Source organism: Marmota monax, unplaced genomic scaffold (assembly GCF_021218885.2).
Source record: "Marmota monax isolate L192 unplaced genomic scaffold, Marmota_monax_Labrador192_F-V1.1 WCK01_AAM20220418_F8-fsc00102, whole genome shotgun sequence".
NCBI lineage: Eukaryota > Metazoa > Chordata > Mammalia > Rodentia > Sciuridae > Marmota > Marmota monax.
In genome coordinates, this window is record NW_026692494.1 from 6622464 (window position 1) to 6643456 (window position 20993).

Genomic DNA, 20993 nt, shown 5'->3' on the forward strand with positions numbered 1-20993 from the left:
GGTCCCAGCCAGGCACGGATCTCCCCCAGAACTGCTCACCGGCCTGCTGTGGCAGGCCACCCCTTCTTTTCTAAAGCTTTTTAGCTGTAGATGGACAGAATGCCTTTATCTTGTTCATCGTTAGGTGGTGTGAAGGGCCAAACCCAGCGTCTCCACACATTCCAGGAAAGTGCTCTGCCATCGGGCTCCAGTTCCAGCCCAGGCACCCCTTCTTGAGGTCAGGCCCCCTCACTGGGTACTTTGTCCTTGGCAGCCTTTGGGGCCTTGGCTTATGTGTGAGGCAGGAGGCAGAACACACCCTGGCCTTTTCGTCTTGAGTGGGTCTAAGTTGCCCAGGCTGGCCCCAAACTTGCGACCCTCCTGCCTGTTTCCTGAGGTAGGAATGCACCCATCAAGGCTCCTTTTCTGGGTGGGAGCACATTCAGGTGCCGTGGGCTTGTGCAGGAACTGGCAGGCAGACTGCCCCACAGGGAGCGGGAGGGAGGCCCAGCCAGGTCACCCCTGAACAGAGTGCTGCCCCCTCCTAGACCACACGGGCCTCACCACTGTGCAGATGGCACCAGGCTCAGAGCACTTAGAGACAGCAAGAGGGCTGTCCAGAGCAGCCATCAGCAGGAAACCTGCAGTTTTATTTTTGTGGTTATGGGGACTAGACCCAGGGGCTTCACCACCAAGCTGCACCTCCAGACCTTTTGATTCTCAATTTTGAGCTGAGGCCTCAATAAGTTGCTGTGACAGGCACAACCATTGCCCAGCTCCCAAGGTTGACCTGGCTTCTGGGTTGTTGTGCCCACACTCTCAGTACCTGGAGACTTGCAGCCCTACTACCTGCCCTGATAATTGAGCTGCGCATAGGCCTCCCTCACCTGTGACCCCTGCTCGATGCCCTGGGTTCCACCCACAGGCTCCTGTCACCTGCAGTCATCACAGCCAAGGTGAGCACGAGGCGGGGTGGGGTCAGTCTTTATTGTAGGGTTCCCACCCAGCCCAACACTGGAAAGGGTGCTGCTATCCTCCGCTGGAGCTGGGGAGTTCTGGAGTCCCATCCTCTGGCACACAGACATTGGGAGGGGGTAGGGGTCACTTGGGAGAGCGAAGGGGTCACTGTGCAGGTGAGTGGGTAGGTAGGCAGGCCCCCTCCACCATCAAGAGGTCTGAGCTGCCACTGAGCCACAGACCTGCAACCTTCATGGAGAAATCTCCACCAAGCCCAGGGCAAAGACAGAGCACTGGCCTCAGGCAGGCAGGAGACTGGACTGGGGGCTAGGGAGGTCCACCCACCCACCCACATGCCCAGGCGTGGCCAGGGAGAGGCGGACACTCCAGGACTCCAGTGACACATTTAAATGGTGAACACCTAACAGAATTCTATGCACAGAACCTACTGCATTTCAACTAAACAGGGGCACGCTGCAATCTGTAACAGGCTCGCTCTGGCCGTGGGTTCTCTCAGAGGTGAGAATCTGGGATCTTGCAAACACGGGGATGGACTCCTGCTGGAGGCAGAGACGCAGACACGGGGCTCCAGCACACGGCTCCAGTCCTGGGGCGCCTGGAGAGGCAGGGGTCCCTCAAATACCAGCCCCGCCCTCACCCCGGGGGTCCCTGGGGCCCCAGGGTCGGTGTGCACCTGCTCAGGTGGCGTTCCTCTGGCGGACATTCTTGCCCTTGTCATTCACGTGGTGACTGCTGCTCTTCCTGGGGAAACAGGGCAGGGCCTCAGCCCATGGGGCCTGGCTGGAGACCAAGCACTCCCCAGCCCAGCCTCTCTCAGAGCAGCACCCTGACTGCCTGGGAGGCACCCACCAAGGACCCAGGGAGGTCTGGGTACACACCTCGGAGCCCCCAACACTCCCCCAGTGAGCTAGGACTTACAGCGGTGCCGCGCCTGCGTCGTCATCTGTAGGCACAGCCAACGTGGGAGAGAGGAGACGGGCATCAGGAGAGGTCTGCACAGCACACCTGCAGCTTCCCTCGGGGCTCACCAGAGGGGCCAGCCACCCAGGGTCCCTCCCAGGCAGTGGCCGTGCAAGAAAGCTGGCACTCCTCACCTTGGCCAAGCACCTCAAAAGCACTGTGGCCTTGGCCTTGCCCGCACCCCGGCTAAGGACAGCAGCACAGCCGAGGCCCCTGTGGCAAGCATGCAGGCCCACACCTGGGGTAGGGTGTGCAGGGGCCACTCCCAGGGCCGCTGCCAGGTGGCAATCAGGGCGCCTGAGGCTACGCCATGCAGTCAAAGGCTCACCAGAGCCAAGATCCTCAAGGCCCCCAGCGGTCAGAGGTACCTGAGGCACCACTTACCGTGGAGGATGCCAGCTTGAGGCCGAGGGAGGAGAGAGGGGCAGTGAGGCGTGGCAGACCCCGCCCTCCCCAGGAGCTCCCCGACCCCCAGGCTCCTGGGGCTGCAGCTCACCATCCAGGGGCTCATCGGGCTTCCGCCGCTTCTCATAGATGAAGATGATGGTGACGAGCACCAGCACCTCAGCCACGATGCCCAGGAAGGGCCAGAGGGCGGCCAGGCGGCTGCGCACCCGTAGGGTGATCTCGGCCTTCTCTTCGCCCTCCAGGCTGGTGCCATTGCACACATAGGTGCCGGGGTCGGTACCCATGTCCAGGTCCTTGATGCGCAGCTCCGACTTGGCTTCTGAAGAACTCACGTAGAATTTGCTCTGGGAGCCGTTGGTGATGACCTAGGGGGACCTTGTCAGACTGGAGGGAGAGCTCTGGGTTCCCACCCGTGGTCCTGCAGCCCTGGGTCCCAGTTTGGGCCCTCACCTGGTAATGGGAGTTGACCATCTTGTACCAGGCCCAGTCGGTGACAGGCGGGTAAGAGTCTGACTTACAGACCAGAGTGACCGCTTCCCCCTCATTGGCATGCTCAGACTTCTTTGCAGCCTTGATATGGGGAGGCCCTGGAGAGAACAAGGAGAGTCCGACACCCAGGCCCTGCAGAACTGTTCCTGGGCTCCTGACCCTGCTAACCCGCGCCCGCCCCCCCCCCGAAGGGCACGGCAGACTACCCCGGCCCAGGCCCCATGCAGGGTGCCCTGTGCCGAGCACTTACCACTCACTGTGATCTCAGCCCTGCCCATGGGCTCAGGGAGGAAGACACAGAAGTACCTGCCAGAGCTGTCCTCCATGTTCACCCTGCAATTAGGTAGGAGTGAGTTTGGTCTTCATGGCCAGGCAGCCCTGCCCCCAGGAACTGGGGCCTTAGGGTGCCTGTGGCAACCACCACAGTCCTGTCAAGACTGTGTGCAGTGACCCGCCAGGGAGGCCCTCAGGAGGGGACGCAGACCAGAGGCAGTCAGGGACCCACTTAATGAGCCTGCTGTAGCTGGTAGCCCTGCCTGCACTCATGGCCCGTCCGCCCCAATAAGCCTGACACAAAAGGCCCAATTAGGGTAATGCCCAGCCATGGGGCAGGCAGAGGGGGGCCCCAGTGCTTGACTTCTGAGGCCTCCACTTGTGCACAGGGCCCCCAAGAGCACCCTGAGGACACAGTGGCATCTGTATCCCCAGTGTTGGGGTGGTCGGCCTGCACTGCCCCCACACCTCCGAGGACACTCTGGGATCCCGGACCCTCTGCACCCCGCTGGGCACAGGATTGCTGGCAGCAGCCCCTTACTCACTCAAACACTGTCTGCAGGTCAGGCAGGGCGTCCTCTTTCAGCACCTTGTCACCCTTCACCCACTGGTGGCCAGTGACCTGGGTGGTGCTGTGATTCAAGGCACAGGTGAGACGCATCTTAGAACCAATGTCCTCCACAGTTGTCATGATGGTGCCCGCTAGGAAGCCAAGTAAGCTGGTCAGCACACGACGCAAGGACCATACAAGCCACCAGTGTCCTCACTGCAGACCAAGGCCACTGCCCGATCCAAGGAGCCCCTCCTGCTGCTGCAGCACTGACCTGAGGCACCTCTGCAGGCATCTGACTAGCTGAGCCGATGATACCCCCAAACCCCCAACAAAGGCCTAGCCTTCGCAAATGAGGAAAGCACGGCTGTCCAGGGCACCTGACCCGGCTCTGGGGCACTGCTGGGACCCTCACCCCAGCAGAGCAGACCTCCTGGCTGGCTGCGACACACCCTTCAGGAATCGAACCTGAAAGCATCTAGAACTAGAAGCTGAGAAGCCCCCAGAGGTTCTGGAAGTCCCGCTCCTGGGCTGAGCACGGCCGTGTGGATGCTCAGTGTGGCCACGCAGTGGCAGGTCCCGACCCACTCACTGGTCAGACGCACAAGGGAGACAGGCCAGCCAGGGTGCAGGGGGCCGGGCAGGCACTGGAGAGCAGGGCAGGCAGATGGCTGGGACAAAACAGGGTGCAGAGACCGCAGGGCAAAGGGCAGGCCTGCCTACTCCTGCAGGCCACCGCAGGCCCACTGAGCAGCAAGCCCACCGTAACCGGAGAGTCCTGGGTCCAGGTAGGAAAGGCCTTGGTGGGGAGTGGGACGGAGAGCTGGGTGGGGGGCATCTGGATGCTACGGAGCAGGACAACTGAGGCAGGCACCCCGGCCACTCACGTTCGAGGACCACCACGCTCGCCTGGGCACGGACCCACTTGACCCTGGGTGCCCGGGTCAGGTGGTTGTGGTCGGGGTCGTTGCTGGCCCGGCACTCGTAGGTGCCTGCATCCTCCGTGGTAAGCTTCTCGACGGACACGCTGCTGGCCGCATGCTGGCGGTAGGTGGCGTGGATGTGGACGCGGTCCAGCCGAGCGCCATCCCAGAGCTGGGAGCAGGTGTCATTGGGACCGTTCCCTTCAAACCACCACTGGATCTCGGGGACGGGGCTGCCCACAGCCTGGCAGTGCAGTTCCACACGGCCCCCCGCCCACCCCTCTTGGGACAGTGGAGACTTGATGAAGCCAGCTATGGGGAGAGGGTGAGTGCCGCTATTACTATGAGGGAGGAGAATCGAGGGCAAAGGTCAGCGCTGGCTGGGACATCCACACCACAAGCCTGGATGCACAGCGGCCAGGGCCTTCTGCAGCGAGCCCTGCTTCCCTCCAGCTTGTGCAGGAGCTGGGCACAGCTGGGTGGAGAAGAGGACACCCGAGGCCCTAGAGCCACTGGGCTCAGCCTGGCACGTGCCCACCTGGGCCAGGTCCTCACCAGAGACGGCACAACGGTGAGGCCACAGATAGCTTCAACTAGACCCGAGACTGGGAAGCCAGAGGCTGTGACTGAGGCCTCTCAGAACCCTTCTTATGGCCCTCCTAATGGGGTCCCACAGGCAGCACCCCACTTCAGCCTGGTACCCTGCATGGAGAACACCTGCACTACAGAGCCTCCCAAGCGTGCACAGGTCCTCTGCCCCTGCGCTCTGTTTGGCCTGCAGCGGAAGGCAGGCACTCCTTCCCAAGGACACACTCAGGATCTCGGCGGGGCAACCACAGCCAGGCAGGCATGGAGAACAGCCCGCCTGGTGGAGGGCGCGGGGCTCAGGACCAGCCACGCTGGCAGGAAGGGGCCTCAGTCCCCACCACTGGTCACCTGCAGGTTCTTTCTCTGAAATGGGACAAAGGGTCTCAGAACTGTAGAGTGGCAGGACACGGATGCAGGCTCTGACACTGCCTAGGGCAAGACTTCTGCAGACACACAGGCAGGTTTTGGCCCGGGCCCCCAGGCCAGAGGCCCTCTGCTCTGGAGCAAGGCAGGCACCTGCCCCACAGCTCCAGGGACTGGGCAAGATGCCTGTCCACCTGAGTGGTTTCAAGGCCCGCAGGGCAGCAGATGCAGAGTCAGCAACTGTTGGCACTGCCTTTTTTGTGAAAAGATCACCTCCGGGTAACCTACATTTTGTGGGAGATGAGATTTCCCTGATTGCAAAACCAGCAGCTTGGGGCAGAGTGGGAGCAGTGAGTCAGGGCAGGAAACTCTGCCTTCCCGCCTGCGGGCAGGGTGTTCCTTGGCCTGGGACTGCTTCAGGGCTCAGCCTTCCTTCACCAAGGGCTTCAGGGCAGTGGCTCCCAAGCTACCACCTTGGCTCTTGGGCCTTACTCTTCCCTACCCTAGCCCCACCTCTCCACCAGGTGCTGTGGATGTCTGCAGGACTGGGCATGGCTGCCTGGTCTCTGGGGACACCTGGGCCTGATAGTCATGCAGGGAACCAGAACATCTGCCCTGAGGGGCCTCTCTGCTTCAGTCTTGGAAATCTCGGTGTCTCTTGGGAAATGAAGCCAGGATTCATGCACAGTCCTGTCCACATTCCCTCCAAGTGGCCTCAGACACAAGGACAGTGCACCCTATGGCTGCCTTTCACTGGGCAGAGCTTTGGGGGTGATGCCAGCACCCAAGAGAGAAGCCAAGGGGAGCTTCTGTTCCTCCACTACCCGCCCGGAGAAGGCAAGTCTAGATCCTGCCATGTGATCTGCAACCCACTCCAGCACTCACCTTCATCTAAAAACAGCCACCCTCTCCCTGCCCACTTGCAATCGGGCAGGGCATAAGGCCAGGCCACTGCAGGGTAAGCCGTATATGGTAGAGGGCCCCTCCCAGAGAGCACAGAGTGGCAGCCCACGCCCAGCTTCCCTCCTCCCCCACAGCAGAGCTGCCAGGACTGGGAAGAACGTGCTGGGAGCTGGCTGTGGGCATCAAATGGCTAGCATATCCCACCCCAGGTGCCCATCTCGGGAGGGTCCCAGTGCCAGCTTCTGAGGAGCAGGCTGGCCAGGAAAAGCTAGCATGGTCACTCAGAGGAAACGGGTGGAACCCCCAGCACCACAAAATGTAGGAGCATCCACTCTGTGCAGGGGGGTGCTCTGCACCCTGACCCTCAGGCTCTGAGTCACTTCAAGGGCAAAGCCTGAAAGTGAGATAAGCAAGCACAGACACATCCCAGGTGTCCCTGCACACCTCCCACACCACAGAGACTGCCGGGGCACAACAGCTCCCTGTGCCACTCAAGGGAGAGCAGGGGGTCTGCCAGCTGTTCAGCCTTCTGCTGGCATAAACCTGCTTAGGCTCTGGGCAAGGCGAAGGTCCTCTACCCACTTAGCCACCGTGGCAGAGCACTGAACCCAATCCAGGCAGGGCCAGTGGGGCTTCAGCCCCTCCCCACCGCAGTTTATCTTCTGCATTCACCTTGTGGGGGCTCCTATCTGTATCACCCAGAGAGCCAGCCTCACTGGGGGACTAAGGCTTTTGCCTGGGAGGAGGCCAATAAAGGGCCTTTTTGATTACAGACAGGGAAACGCTAAAGTGGGTCAGAAGCACTGGTGAAGCTTCTGCTATTGGCAGCCCCCTTCCTGGCCCCTATCCAATGCCCTGTCATCCACTGCTCAGGCACTGCTGCCTGGCTACAGCCCTGACCCCCTTGCAGCAGACCTTGGGTTTTGCCTTCATTTCCTGTGCAATGGATCTTAATCTAGTGCCAAATAGGGGTCTCAAAAAAAGGAAGAAAATTCCCCCCATGAAGCAAGAATGCTGTCTTGCTCTTCTGGAAAACACCCCTTGGCCCTCTTCCCAGAAGGCCCCCGTGTGCAGCACTGAGCACCAATGCCACCAAGTCTACCAAAACACACTTTCTGCTTTAACCGGGGAGGCTGAGGCCATGTCCCTGCTGCCTTGAACACCTGACTCCCCTCCTAGGCCTCCATTTGCCCACTCGTCAAGGAGGAAAAGGACTAGACACCGTCTCACTCTACCTCAGGTCAGACAGCATTTGAGAAGGCAGTACAACCAGACTCAGGGAGCATGCATGTGTGCCAGATGGAGACAGGGTCCAAATCCCACCAAGAATGATAATTCCTCCAGGCCCGGAGCCGACAGTTCCAGGGCCATTCCTTGCACGTGGTCCCAGCTTCCACCTGGGCACAATAGCTATTTTCCAGATGAGTGCCAAGGTCCCAGTAGCACAGGTCACAGAGGTGCCAGGGCTGTATGCATACCCAGGCAGGATGGGCCACCATGGATGTGCCCCACAGCGTCCAATCTGTGGACATGGGTTGGGCAGGCACTGGACCAGCCTGAAGCCCTGATTCCAATCCAGAGGGGCTCCTCAAAAGCCCTGAGTTGGGGGGCAGGGATGGTGGCTCAGCAGTAGAGCGCCTGCCACACAGGAGCAAGACCCTGAGTTCAATCCTCAGCACCACATAAAAATAAATAAGTGAAACAAAGATATTGTGTCCAACTACAACAAAAAAATAAATATAAAGCAAACAAAAAATCCTGAGTCGGGTCTCCCTTCCCTTGCCAAAGGCAAGGCAGGTGGCCACCGCCAATGCCTGAGGCACTCTTCCAGGACTGATCCTTCCCCTACCGGGTCAGACAGGAGAGCTCCCCTCCAAAACGTGGTGAGAGGTTTTGCACCCACACATCCAGGCAGGGTACTGGGGAGAGCCCTAATGGCACTGTTACCCCCAGGGTCTTTTCCTGCTTCCAAGCACCAGCAGGAGCAGGGGCTTCTCATCTTGGCAGCACCCCTCCATTTTGTCCCCCTTTTGTTGAGGCTCCCTGAGGCACGAGGCCGCCCTTAGCCCAGGGCCCCCAAACCTCGAGACGTCACCCCTGAGCGCTGCTGTCCCCAGGGGTGCGGACCCCCAGCTGGAGACCTCCTTCACTCCATCTCCCCCAAATCCTGGGTTGCTGCCCCGGTACTACTGTCCCGTGAGGATCTCCAGCAGCACTTCTCCAGCCCCATCCACGGGGCCCCCCAGAATACCCCCTCCACTCCCATTCCCCGAAGGACCCCCTGAGAACCCCCAAGGTCACCCCCGGCGGGGGCCACTCCACTCTCGTCCCCCAAGGGCCCCCTCAAACCTCGGGGACATCGCCTGAGGCACGGCAGTACCGCGAGAAACCCCAGGGTCACCTCTCCCCCGGGGTCCTCGGGGTGGGGACTCCAGGCGGCGTCCCTCCTCCAGTCCCAGCCCCTCCACCCCCCCCCCCCGGGGACCCGCGGACCCGCCTGCTCCTCACCCGCCGCGGAGGCGCCCTGAACGCCCAGCAGCGCGAAGCCCAGCACCAGCAGCACCGCCGCCATGTCGCCCGTCGTCCCCGCTCCCGACCCTGCCCTGGCGCTATAAGTAGAGCGGGGAAAGCTGCCGGGCGCGCGCACGCCAGTGGCGTCACAGGGCGGGGCACGCCGGACGCCACGCCCTGCGCACGCGCGCACACGCACGTATGCCGGAGCCAGCCCGGCGGGCACCAGCTACGGAAGCCTGGCCGCTACGGAAGCCTGGCCGGCGGCAGAGCAGCAGCACGTGACCCTGGGGGGGGGCCCGCCGGGGACTTGGGGGTGGGGCCCAGGGTGCCCGGAGGTGGGGCGCGGCTGCTGGCTTCCTGCTGCGTGTTTTCCGTACTTATTTATTTCTGGTACTGGGGGTTGAGCCCAGGGGTGCTTCACCACTGAGAAACACCCCCAGCCCTTTTTGTTGTTATTTTTTGAGACAGAGCCTCACTTGCTGAGATTGGCTTTGAACTCACTGCCCCAGCCTCCCAAACCTCTGGGGTTGTAAATATGCAGAGCTGTTCCTCAATAAATGGGCATTTTCTCCTACCAGGAGCCTTGTTCTTCTTCTGAAGCCAGATTTAAAATTAGGTAGTCAGTGTAGTTAGGCAAATCGGGTCTAATATCGAGTGAAATCTAAAATGGAGGCCATGCTGACCATGATTCCGGGAAACACAGGACAACTCATGGAATGTTAATGAAGTCCCGGAAAGGCCCTAGGCCAAAGTCCACCCCAGAGAAACCCAGGAAACAGCCCCCAACAGATTTGGAGATAGCCCATCCCAGAGAAGTGATAAACCCATCCCCAAAAGTGATAATTAAGTCCTTCCTGCCCAGATTACTTGTTTGGCCCACCTGTGTCCCAACCCTTCCCCCTCGCATTCCATCATCAAACCTATAAAAAGGGGAGACAACCGCACTTCCACGGATTCCACCTCTTGGGTCCCCTTCTTCCTCCAGGAGAAGTCTTTTCTGCTGTCCTTTAATAAACTTCTAATTTCTACTCTGACCTTGCCTGGGCGTGCTCTCTGGTGTTATTCTTCAACATTGGGGAAGCAAGGACTCCTCACGTCACCGGTCAACAGCGGTAACACTTTCAACAGGGATGCTCCATACCATGCTTGCTCCGTTATTTTTAAAGGTTTCAGGTTGAAATTGGTGAAAATGGCACATTTTTTTGATGTAAGATAGAAGTAAAGCTTTTGTGAATAATTTAAAAAGGTAAATTTTAGCTTATTTTTGTTTTTCTTGCCTTTTTTGGAGGTATAAATTTATATCATGTAAATTGCATCGCAAGATAAAAAAAAAGAAAGAAAAGCCGGTGCTAAGTTGGGTGAGAGGAAGGTCCCTTGCCTCAGCAGTAGCCGATTGGCCCTCGGATTAGACCCAGAGGGAGAGCAAATTGTTTCTTGGCGTGTTTCCTGCACAGGTTTTGGGCCATCACACAAAGGAAATTTAGATCTAACTGGCTTCCAGTTCTGTGTTTTCTTTGGGAACCCAACCCTGGGGACACCACATGCAGGAATAACAACAGATGACAGAACAGCCATTAGGGTGGGCTCTACCTGGCCTTGTGGGAGTAGCTGCTGGTCCCCAGAGAAGACAGATGGCTGCAAGAGAAGGGACCCTGCATCAGAACTAAAACCCTTCTTTTTCTTTCTCTTCCTCCTCCTTCCCCCCCCCTTTTTTTTATGTGCTGGAATAATCCCAGGGCCTCTCACAGTCTCAAAAGCAAAAACTTCTGTTCTTCCAGGACACCAAGAAAGTGAAAGACAGTCCATAGAAAGAGGAATTATTTGCAAATCCTGCATCTGATAAGGGACATATCTAGAGCATATAAGGAATGTGATTCAAGGGGCTGGGGCCGGGGCTCAGTGGCAGAGCGTTTGCCTGGCATGTGTGGGGCACTGGGTCTGATCCTCAGCACCACATAAAAACGAATAAAATAAAGGGTTTGTGTCCATTAAACACACACACGAGCAACACCCCCCCTCCATTCAATGGTGATTTAAAAATGGGCCAAGGGGCTGGGTGTGGCTCAGTGGTAGAGCCCTGGCCTAGCAGGCCCCAGGCCCGGGTTCCTCTGCAGCACTGTGAAGAATGCATAAGATAAAGGGCACCAAGGATCTGGATCCCAAGGAACCCTACAGATGCCAGAAGGCACCGTGTGTGTGTGTGTGTGTGTGTGTGTGTGTGTGTGTGTGTGTGTGTCTGACTCAACACGGTCAGCCCACAGGGAAACTCCCTCAGGACTGTAGCCAGGTGGGATGGGGCTCACTGGCCACTCCCAGGAGGGCCGGGGTCTGAAAACCAGATGGTAGATCTGGTGAGAATTCAAAGCTGGGACTTTCACACTGCTGCCAGGGACACAGGCTGGCACAGCCACCGGGAGGCAGCCCAGAGGAGCCTAAATGCACTGTTTAACCCATGTTTGTTTGTTTTCTTTTCTTTTTCTTTCTTTGTGATGTTAGGGATGGAATCTGGGGTCTCCTGAGTGCTAGGCAAGTGCTAGCCACAGAACCCCACGCTCAGCCCCTGCTCAGCAATTCTCCTAGGCATGTACCCAAGAGCAGCGAAGGCCCAGTTCACACCCAGACTCCGGCACCCACATACACAGCAGGCAGCACCCAGCGGCCTGGAGCATCCCTGGGTGGGTGGAGGGACACTCTCAGGGCGGCCGTGTGGCACCTGGCCCGGCAGGCCGTGTCAGAGCTCAAGGCCATGCACCCTGGGACCGACCGGGCCAGGATGTCAGAGGAGCAGGCCTGAGTTTATTAGAAGAGGTAGGAAAAGGGGGAGTGGGATTCTGGGGGAAGGGAGACCGTGGACCCTCTGGGGAGGAGAGGGACAGAAGGTGCCTCCAGCCCTCCTGTAGCAGGGCCCATCAGACCTTTGGGTCCTTGTGCCCAGAGCCTTACCCCAGGGAGGGAACTGGACTCTGAGGACAGGCAGACCTGGGTCACTTGCCTGTGCTGACCTGGTCTGATTGAAACTTGTCCTTACAGATTTGACAGCTGGGGGCTTGGGGTCTCATTCCCTGGCTGAGTCCTGGAGTCTGGTCTGTGTAAGATCATGAGAGTCCCCTTTGGGGACTTTGTGCTCCTGCAGGCAGGTGCTTTGCTAAGGAATGTGGCTCCTTGGCAGGGCCAGAGTCGCCCCAGGCAGATGGCTTCCAGAGCTCGTGTGTAGACTCACACCTTTAACTTCCTGTCCCACCATCCAGGTCTGTGTCACCTGCAGGTGGACCTTGAGGGTGAGAACCAGGCGCTTAATGGGAAATGACCAGAACAGACCAGTTCAGAGATGGGACATGGGTTCGTGGGTGCCAGGGGATGGGATGGGGGTTGGGGGCAGCTCATGGGAACAGGCTTCCTGTTGGGGTGATGGGATGTTGTGGAGCCAGGTAGAGCTGAGCTGCCCAGCTGCCCTCGAACTTGCCACCCTCCTGCGTGGCCCCCAGGTCACCGGAACCACAGGTGTGGCCTCTGTGCCTGGCTGCGGGGTGAATCGGTGAGATACAGCTCGGATAGAAAGCTGGGAGAAGCCCGGGGGCAGAGGCCATGTCGGTGGCACTGACCCTGGAGGCCACGGCAGGAGGGTGGCAAGTTTGAAGTCAGCCTGGGCAACTTTGACCCTGTCTCAGACAGACAAACAATTAAAAAGGACTGGGGGAGTAGGTTGGCGGTAGTGCACCCCTGGCTCCATCCCCTGTACCAAGAAACAGCGGGAGATGTAATGAGGTATCGGTGCTGGCTCTTGCCAAGGGGTGGGCGACTCCTTGGAGGGGCACGTGAATTTGCTCAGGAGTGGCAGGGAAGGGCATGTCCATGGGAAGGGGAAGGCAGCACAGGCAGAGGCCCCTGGGGAGCAGTTGCTTCCAGGAGGAGGCTAGGCAGGGTGCGGGGTCTCTGGGCCCCGACTCAGGGCGGGGATTGTGGAGGTTCCCTGCATACAGTGAGGTGCAGCTCAGGAGCCTGGGAGCCTTGCGCTGCCCAGAGCCCAGGCAGGAAGCCTTCAGGCTGGAGAATCACAGGGGGTCCGGAGCTACGTGCAGGACAGGGAGGACGGGGAGGCCAGCTGGCATCAGAGCCCTGCAGGTCACAAACAAGGCTGGGCTGCGGAATTCCTGCCCTACCCAGCCTCCGGCAAGTCCAGCCCTGGGAGGTTTCAGAGCTGCCAAGAAGCCGTGGCCTTTGTTCTCCAAACAAAGCCCACACCAGGCCACTTCCAGGGCTTGCTCTGGCCCCTCCCTGGAGCCACTGCCCTGAGCCACTGCCCTGAGCCCTGCTCTGCTCTGTCCTGGCCCCTCTGCCTACCAGGGACAGACAGCATGGCAAGGGTTTTTAAGATACAAACGGGGACACCCAGTTAAACTTGAAATTCAAATAAAAAAAAATAATAAATGAAGGTTGCATTTTGGTTTTTTACTCATTCCCTCCAGGGGCTGGGGGGCCCTGCCTGCTGAGCAGTATGCTGTCCCTGGACTGCGGCCCGGGTCCAGGCCACTGGTGTCCAGGGCACTGGTGTCCAGGGCACACGTGCAGGGGCACCACCACAAGTCTTGGCTGCTTTTATTTCTTTATTTATTCATGTGCCGGGTCCTGGTCTGTGCTGAGGACAGTACAGTGGAGGGCAGTCCTCGCACTTTGCCCTTTCACTCCTGGCCTCCTGGCCATCGGGCTCCTGCTTCCTCCAGTGCCCTTAACCCTCTGTGGGAGAGCCAAGGGCCAGATCTGCTCTCTGGGGCCCACACCCTCCCTGGAGAGACGGGACCCCAGGTCTGGGTGTCCTCCCCGTCTCTGGCTTTGGGTGCAGCCTGTGAGGACTAGCAGGACTTCCTGGACTGGCCTCGAGAGGGGAAGGGTGCTCGCCTAGAGAGGCCCCTTTCTGCTTCCCTGTCTCAGGGCTGGGACGCCATGGGACACCTGTTCCTGGTGGGTCCTTCTGTATTCAGTCACCTGCCTCCAGGGAGGGAGCTGGCCAAGTGCTGCTGGACTTCCCCCACCCCCCTGCACATCTGCAGCCAGCCCCTGGCTCCTGGGCTTCTGTGTTCTGTGGTGCTGGGGACGGAGAGTGCACGCCAGTGTGACTTTGAGACAGGGCCTTGCTGAGTTGCCCAGGCTGCCCTGGCGCTCAGACCCTCCCCCTCAGCCTCAGGGCTGGGTGGGCTTGGTGTCCCCCCTCGTGCCCCCTGTGCTGGGTTTTTGACTACCAACATGGAGCTTTTCATTTGTTTATTTATTCATTAGGTTTTTTTGTAGTGGTAGGTGGACAGAATGCCTTTATTTCATGTATTGTTATGTGGTGCTGAGGATCAGTGCTCAGCCCCCGCCCCAGCCCCAGCCCAGAACTTTTATTTTCAACTGATTTCTGTACAGCCAGAGCGAAAGGAAAGCGAGGAGCCAGGGGATGGGCGAGCGGGAAATGAAAGGCCAGGCAGAGACACGCGAGAGTGTATTGTCAGAGCTGACAAATCAAGGCCATCTCTGCATCGACGGGGGGGGGGGGGGGGGGGGGGGGGGGGGCGCGCAGAACAGGCTGGGGTTCCGGACTTTCATGGGGCAGCTCAGGGATGGGAGCTGGGCAGGTCCCAAGGAGGCAATGTGAGGGAGGGTGAGACGCCCTTGGGCAGGAAAGAGTGCCAGCATTGAAGGGTGGGTGGCCACTGAAGATGGCCCTGCAGATGCTGAGCAAGGGCCTTAAAAAGAGTATGAGAGTGACCCTTCTGTAAATGGAAACGCTGCGACTAGAAGAAATGAGGATGAAACCAAACCAGTGTTTTTTTTTTTTTTTAGTTGTAGCTGGAACACAATATCTTTATTTTTATTTGTTTGTTTATTTATTTATTTTAGAGAGAGAGTGAGAGAGAATTTTTTAATATTTATTTTTTAGTTTTCAGCGAACACAACATCTTTATTTGTATGTGGTGCTGAGGATTGAACCCAGGGCCGCGCGCATGCCAGGCGAGCGTGCTACCACTGGAGCCACATCCCCAGCCCAATTTTTATTTATTTTTTTAATGTGGTGCTGAGGATCAAACAAGTGCTCTACCAATGAGCCACAATCCCAGCCCCCAAACCAGTATTTGATGTGAATCCATACTTTACGCGAGGAATCCGGCCAAGAAGTTTTTAGCTTTGCATCTGACCCTTCTGAGATCTTTCCATCAGCCCTGATATTGCCCAAGAGGGCTTGGCGTGGACTGATCCCATGAGACATGAAAGCATTCTCTGACTGTCATCTCACTGGGCTCCAGTTTATCAAGGTAGGCCCTTACACCCGCGCCGACTGCGGCCGCTTCTTCTTCAGTAGACACAGGACAACACTGTGCCTGCTTCAGCCTCTCGGTCAGACCCACACCACACTCAAGAGTCAGTGAGTGTCAGCACCAAGATCAGAGCCAACTGGGCAAAAGCAGCCACCTCACACTATGGAGCCGACTCCAGCGCATGGTACCTGCCATGTGCTTCACAGCCCTGACAGGCGGAGCAGACCCAACCCGGGTCCCAGCAGGCAGACACCTTCACAGAACAGCTCCGTGTCGGAGAAGATCTGTCCCTCCGTGACGGAAACGACGTGGGTAGGAATATAAGCACACACATCACCAGCCTGTTTCTGTGACTGGTGAAGCAGTCAAGAAGCCGCCACCAAAAGACCCATCATCACCAGGACTGGCCTCCGGCCAGACCCGGCATCCACGGAGCAACAGAGACTTCTGACGAGTCCCGCAGCCTGTTGGGTAAGTCTCAGAGATGGGCAGAGCCTGCCTGGCCTCATCTCTGGGACATGCTCTCACAGAACAGCCAGAGGGAGGGCCGTGTACTGAAGAGGGGCAGCTCAGGAGCAGCAGTGAACACCTCCGTGATGCACCTTCACAGTGTCTGCTTCTGAGCCTCCTCACCAGCGGGGCAATGGTGGTTTGCAGCCTGGGTACGATACCGCTGCTTCTTCCTATCAGAGCCATCGTTGAGACCTTTCTGGCTGATGACCGTCAGTGGCACACAGTGCTCTCCCGGTCTGCCCATCACCAGTCATCAGCTCAGGTTGACCATGGCCAGCTAGGGCCAAGCTAGGCCAGTCTGCCTGGTTCCCCTGCAGAGATCTGAGGGATGATTCCGGGTGTTTTCGGCCCCTTGCCTACAGGTCTGGAACCACCTGGGCCCTTTCCATCTGTGGGTTTCCCAACGGCACCTCCAACAGGACCCAGGGGCTCCTCACCAGCTAGAACACCCAGAATGGCTCCTGCCCTCTCTACAGTGTCTCCTTCAGTGAGCTTGTCATCCCGAGCACATCTCCACCAGCAGTGCCTGTTTCCAACTGGAGAGACACACCCTGGAAGCCTGAGGAAAGGTCTACCATGTCTTCTGCTTAAGCAGTCTTCACTTGAGAACCCCGAGCAATACAATACCCCGACACCAATACTTCAGGTGCGCCCAGTTTCTTCAAGGTCAACAGAGGTGTGGGCTCAATGACAGAGACTTCTCAGCAGTGCCAATCTTGGAGGCAGAAATGAAGGAGGATCCCAAAGCATTTTGGGAGACCAGCCTGGCCCGCCAAGGGAGGGTGCAGGCCACAGCCATGAGGACATGCATGGGCAGCGTCTTTGGTTTCTCCTCAGGTGGTTCCTCTGCAGCCGTGGCCTCTGGACTGACTCTTCTGTGTGCATTTTCAATAGAGTGGGGGGCTTTGAATCTCAAGCAATTTCCAGAGGTTCTAGAGGATTTTCAGTGATTGTGGGGAGGAGTATGGATTTTATTCTGAGGACACTGGGGAGCCCTGGCAGGTCTTGGAGCAGGGCAGGATCCTTGCCTGATGTATGTTGTGACTAGATGGCTCAGTTGTCAGGGGCCTGCGAGAGGCAGGAGTCAAAGCAGGGAGAATCAAGCAGAAGAGAGAAGGACCTGGTGGGCTGCATGGGGCCCCCAGACACCTGTTCCTAGAGCCTGAGCCCATGAGTCTGTTTTGCAGATGTAGTTAAGTGAAGGGTGAGATCCTCCCAGATTGAGGTGGCCCCAAATGTAATGACAGCTCTCTTGAATGACAGGAGAGGAGACACACATACCAAGGAGAAGCCACAGGAGGACCCAAGCAGAGGCTGGAGCAGGGGAGCCATTGGGAGCCCTGGAGGGCCAGGAGCCGGGAGGTGGGCAGCGCGTGCCTTGAGCCTCTAGGGGCGCCAGCCCAGCCCCAGCCGCACCTCCTCGAGGGGCCTCTAGGACTGACAGGGAAACACAGAACCTGAGGCCCCGTCCGACACTGGGGCTGGCAAAGGAAGCTGAAGGCCGGGACCCCACCTCGGTGCACCTCGCAGAGGGGAGCAGAGGCGGCAGGCTCTGCAGGGGCCAGCTGTGTCTGACACACTGCCTGCCGGGTCACCTCTCCAGCCAGCCGGGCCCAGGCAGGCCCCTGGGCAAGGCTGCCTGTAATAAGGGCCCGAGTCTGTGGTCTGGAGTCAGCAGCATGAGGCTACTTGAGACGGCAGCTTTGGGACACCCATTGCATCTCCTCCCAGGTGAGGTCCTCCGGTCCAGGTGGAGGCTGGGTGTCCTCTGTGTGCCCTGGGAAACAACTGGGAGGGTCTGGGTCCCAGGTGGGGTGGGGCCAGCACCTTCCTGTCCCCAGGGCAACAGCCCGGGGAGCAGCTGCACAGTGGCTCACCTCTCTCTAAGCTCCAGGCCTTGAGCTCAGGGGAGGAGGCCAGAGATAAGCAGCCTCTTGGGTGGTGGCAGGCGCAGGCCTGGCCCCACTGATCTGAGTCCAGCTGGCGCTGTCCCAGACTGGGGGACAGGAGGCTGTGAGGAAGCCTTTCCTGCTGCTGGTCTCCCGCCTCCACCTCCCAGTCTCTCGAGGGCCCTGCCTGAGCATATCCTGAGCAGGCCAGGGCCACCAGAGCCTGGCTCCCCGGGGCGGGGGGCCGGGGGGGGGGGTGCAGGTGCAGGGGAGAGAAGCACAGGGAGGGCTGGCCGGCGGGCAGTCCAGGGGAAGCACCTGAGTCCCAGAAGCCAGGTAGGCTCAGGACAGGCTGCTCCAGATGTGACTGCAGGAGACAGGAATCTGTGAAGCCAAAGGCACAGACAGACCTGCTGACTCTAGGGAGGGGCCCCAGGGGAGGTCCCGGGGACACAGCTGAACGTCCACTGCAGCTGGATTCCTGACCAGCCAAGTCCTGCCAGCCTGGCACCAAAGTCCCTCTCCTTCTTTCACAGAAGCAGGCCTGAGATCAGCTGGCGCCAGCTAGTCCCCTGCTCCCCCAGGCCAGTCCTGCCTGTCCCACTGGGCGGCCCACGTCTTTTTGTTTCTGCTTTTTTGAGCCTTTTTCCATGAAGCCAGCTTCAGGACCTGGGTGAGGACCTGGGTTCCAGCCCCAGCACCAACCGCTGCAGACAAGATCAGCTTGCTGAGCTTGGCCTTCAGACCCTGCTTTATGGCTCGTGATGTGGCCACAAGCCAGAGAGGCCTGGAGCCTGGGAGAGAGTAAGTCCTGCCCATGCCTGGACCTCTGCGGTGAAGTGCCCAACCCAAAGATAAGGCCATCAGGCTAGGCGCAGGGGCCACACCTGTCATCCCAGCAACTTGGGAAGCCAAAACAGGAGAAGCCAAGTTGGAGGCCAGCCTCAGCAAGTTAGCCAGACCTTGTCTCAAAATTAAAAAAAAAAAAAAAAATCAAAACTGGGGTTAGGTGTGGTTCAGGGTTAACTACCTGCCTAGCCGGTGAGAGGCCCTGGGTTCCAGCCCTAGCACCAAAAGGAGACAAAACCCGTAGAGCATGAAGCACTGTAGTTTCAACCCTCGACACTTTGGCATGTTTCTGGTGGTTCTGCTGAGACCTCAAACTGAGGAACAGCTCTGAAGAGCTGCTTCTGTGAAAGGCACACAGAAGGAACAGCCTTTCTGTTCCTCCGAGGAACAGCCGCATCAGGTGCTCAGAGGATGCTGCTTTGGAGATGGAGCCTCGCTGTTGCCAGGCTGGCCCTGAACTCCTGGCCCAGGGGACCCTCGGCCTCAGCCTCCCACACATGAGCACATGACCCCTGAGGCCTGCATGTCCCCCACCCTCAAATGCCCCAATCTTTCCTGTAGCTCAGGGTGGCACAAAGCTGGGTCTGTGCCTTCGTGGAGCCTTGTGTTTCGGTGGGACTTACGCATGTGCATATGGAATGGCTTTTCTCCTGTTAATGCACTTTACGGAAATTTGATTCATAGCCCAAAGAGCCAGGAAGAGGAGGAGAAAGTGTGTTTCTCTCCTGGAGTGGAGTGAGGCTCCAACATTGCTGCAGCGTGGATGGATTGAGGACTGTGCTCAGTGAGAAGCAGATGCACAAGGCCACAGTGTGTGAGCCAGTGACAGGAGATGTCTGGGACAGGGGAGTCCAGAGATGGACGTGGCTGGAGGGATGGGGGGCCGCTCCTGGGACCGGGCTTCCTTCTGGGGTGAAGAGTGTTCTGACCAGATGAGCTGCAGCTGCACCCCGAGAGGGTGTGCAGGCTGCATGGCTTGGCAGCAGGGCCTGTGACTTGTACACAATCACGGCGTGAGTCAAGTGCAAGACTCCGGGGAACACCTGCCCAGACTCCCTACCCGCAGTGCACACAGCGTGCTGGCCGGTCAGCACTGCCCCCTGCTGGCTCAGGTGCCCCCACCCTCACGCCCTCCTGGGAGAGGCTTGGGAGGTACCCCTCCCTTCCCAGGTTGCAGCTGCGGTGGGGTGGGCCTTTGTCTCCCTACCCACTTTCCTGGTGCAGGAGTGCACCCAGGGCTCACATGCGCAGGGAGGTGCTCTACTGCTGAGCTGCACCCCTGCCCTTGATTTATGTATTTATTTATTTTTGTGGAGCTGGGAATTGAACCCAGGGCCTTGTGAATGTGAGTTGTATCCCCACCCCCTCTTTTATCTTTTGAGACCCGGCCTTGTTAAGTGGCCCAGGCTGACCTTGAACTCCCATCCTCCTGCCTCAGCCTCTGAGTTGCTGCGATGACAGTGTGGCCCCTGCACCTTGCATACCCAGTTCAGTTGGAATGAAGAATCACTGTGAATCAGTCCTGGTCCTGCAGATGTGCCCAGTCTCCAACTGCTACGTCCCTCCCTGAACCCTAAGGGGAGGGTCTGCCACCGAGAGATCTGGTCAACTGGAGTGCCACATCAGAGGCCAGGATGGCCAGTGGCTGATGACCCTCCTGATCCAGGACACATAGGGGGCCATGGCAGTAGCCACAGGAGGCTTGAAGAAGTTGGTTCAGGTCTTAGAGCTAAAGGACAGGATTTCAATCCACCCAGCCTTGACCTCACACCAGAGACCCACCAGTCACCCTGCTGGAGGTGACAGAGCCCATGTTAGCATCTGCACCTCTGTCGGGGAGCAAGGTCCAGCGGGGCTTGAGAGGCACCAAGGGGCCACTCCCAAGCCAGAAGCATTCTTCTCCCCTTCTTTCCTGCCCTATGGTCTTGCACATGCCCTGGCCTGTGCCCTGGTCCATGCCCTGGTCCCCTTTGCTGCTCCCTAATATGTGACCCCGGCTAGCGCGTTTAACCCCTCTGGGCCTCAGTTTCTGCATCTGAGAAATGGGGTCAATGCTAGTCCCACTTCCAGGATCCCCAGAGAACATGCTAGGGGCTGGCCCAGCTGCTTCCCTGGCCACAGGCCGAGGTGGGTGCAGTCAGGAGCCTGTGGGCCTTCTGTCAGGCTGAGCTGCCCCTGCCCGCTACATGGTCACCTGGCAGTAGGCTTGGTTCAGAGAGCCGGCCACTGAGCAGAGGATGCGGGGCAGGGGTGAAGCTGCCATGCCAGAGAGGCTCCTGTTGCACATCCAGGCACACAGCAAACAGGGCTCCAGCTCCTGCAGTGTGTGTATGGGCCAGGTGCCCACCCTGGTGGTCAGCCTCCAGCTGGCCGCACTGCACAGCACTCCTGCTCTCACCGCCTGCTGCTCTCTGGCAAGGCCAGGGGCTGGACAACACTGCTGGGCCGCACCTCCCTGCCCAGCAGTGGGGAAGAGGAGCAGGTGAGTGGGGCCACAGGCAGACGAGCTGTGTCAGGCCTG

General features: G+C 58.8%; 1 protein-coding gene and 1 pseudogene across 3 annotated transcripts; both read right to left on the reverse strand.

Annotated features, from left to right (window-relative positions):
• Nucleotides 1-947: 947 nt before the first annotated feature.
• Bsg (basigin (Ok blood group)) lies at nucleotides 948-9079 on the reverse strand. 3 transcript variants are annotated; one of them, XM_046444435.1, is made up of 9 exons: nucleotides 8923-9001; nucleotides 4525-4872; nucleotides 3633-3789; nucleotides 3065-3147; nucleotides 2776-2912; nucleotides 2414-2690; nucleotides 1876-1900; nucleotides 1631-1698; nucleotides 948-1552 (listed from the first exon to the last, which is right to left on the reverse strand). In XM_046444435.1, exons 1-8 carry the CDS (start codon nucleotides 8984-8986, stop codon nucleotides 1635-1637), a joined length of 1155 nt encoding a protein of 384 aa, XP_046300391.1. In that variant the 5' UTR covers nucleotides 8987-9001; the 3' UTR covers nucleotides 948-1552; nucleotides 1631-1634. The 3 variants fall into 3 exon arrangements, with proteins under 3 accessions (XP_046300391.1, XP_046300390.1, XP_046300389.1); XM_046444434.2 differs by lacking the exon at nucleotides 4525-4872 and having other exon boundaries at nucleotides 948-1493; nucleotides 8923-9079; XM_046444433.2 differs by lacking the exon at nucleotides 4525-4872 and having other exon boundaries at nucleotides 8923-9079.
• Nucleotides 9080-15030: 5951 nt separating this feature from the next.
• Nucleotides 15031-17677, reverse strand: LOC124092614 (ATP synthase subunit alpha, mitochondrial-like; annotated as a pseudogene).
• Nucleotides 17678-20993: the final 3316 nt, after the last annotated feature.

What these genes read in the sequence shown, in the direction of transcription:
- Bsg (XM_046444435.1), bottom strand. Translation starts at nt 8,986, where the DNA reads ATGGCGGCGGTGCTGCTGGTGCTGGGCTTCGCGCTGCTGGGCGTTCAG. An exon ending in GAGCGTGGTGGTCCTCGAAC is followed by an intron (nt 3,790 to 4,524) that starts GTGAGTGGCCGG and finishes TTGGCTTCCTAG; the next exon opens with CGGGCACCATCATGACAACT. An exon ending in GCCCGATGAGCCCCTGGATG is followed by an intron (nt 1,901 to 2,413) that starts GTGAGCTGCAGC and finishes CTGTGCCTACAG; the next exon opens with ATGACGACGCAGGCGCGGCA.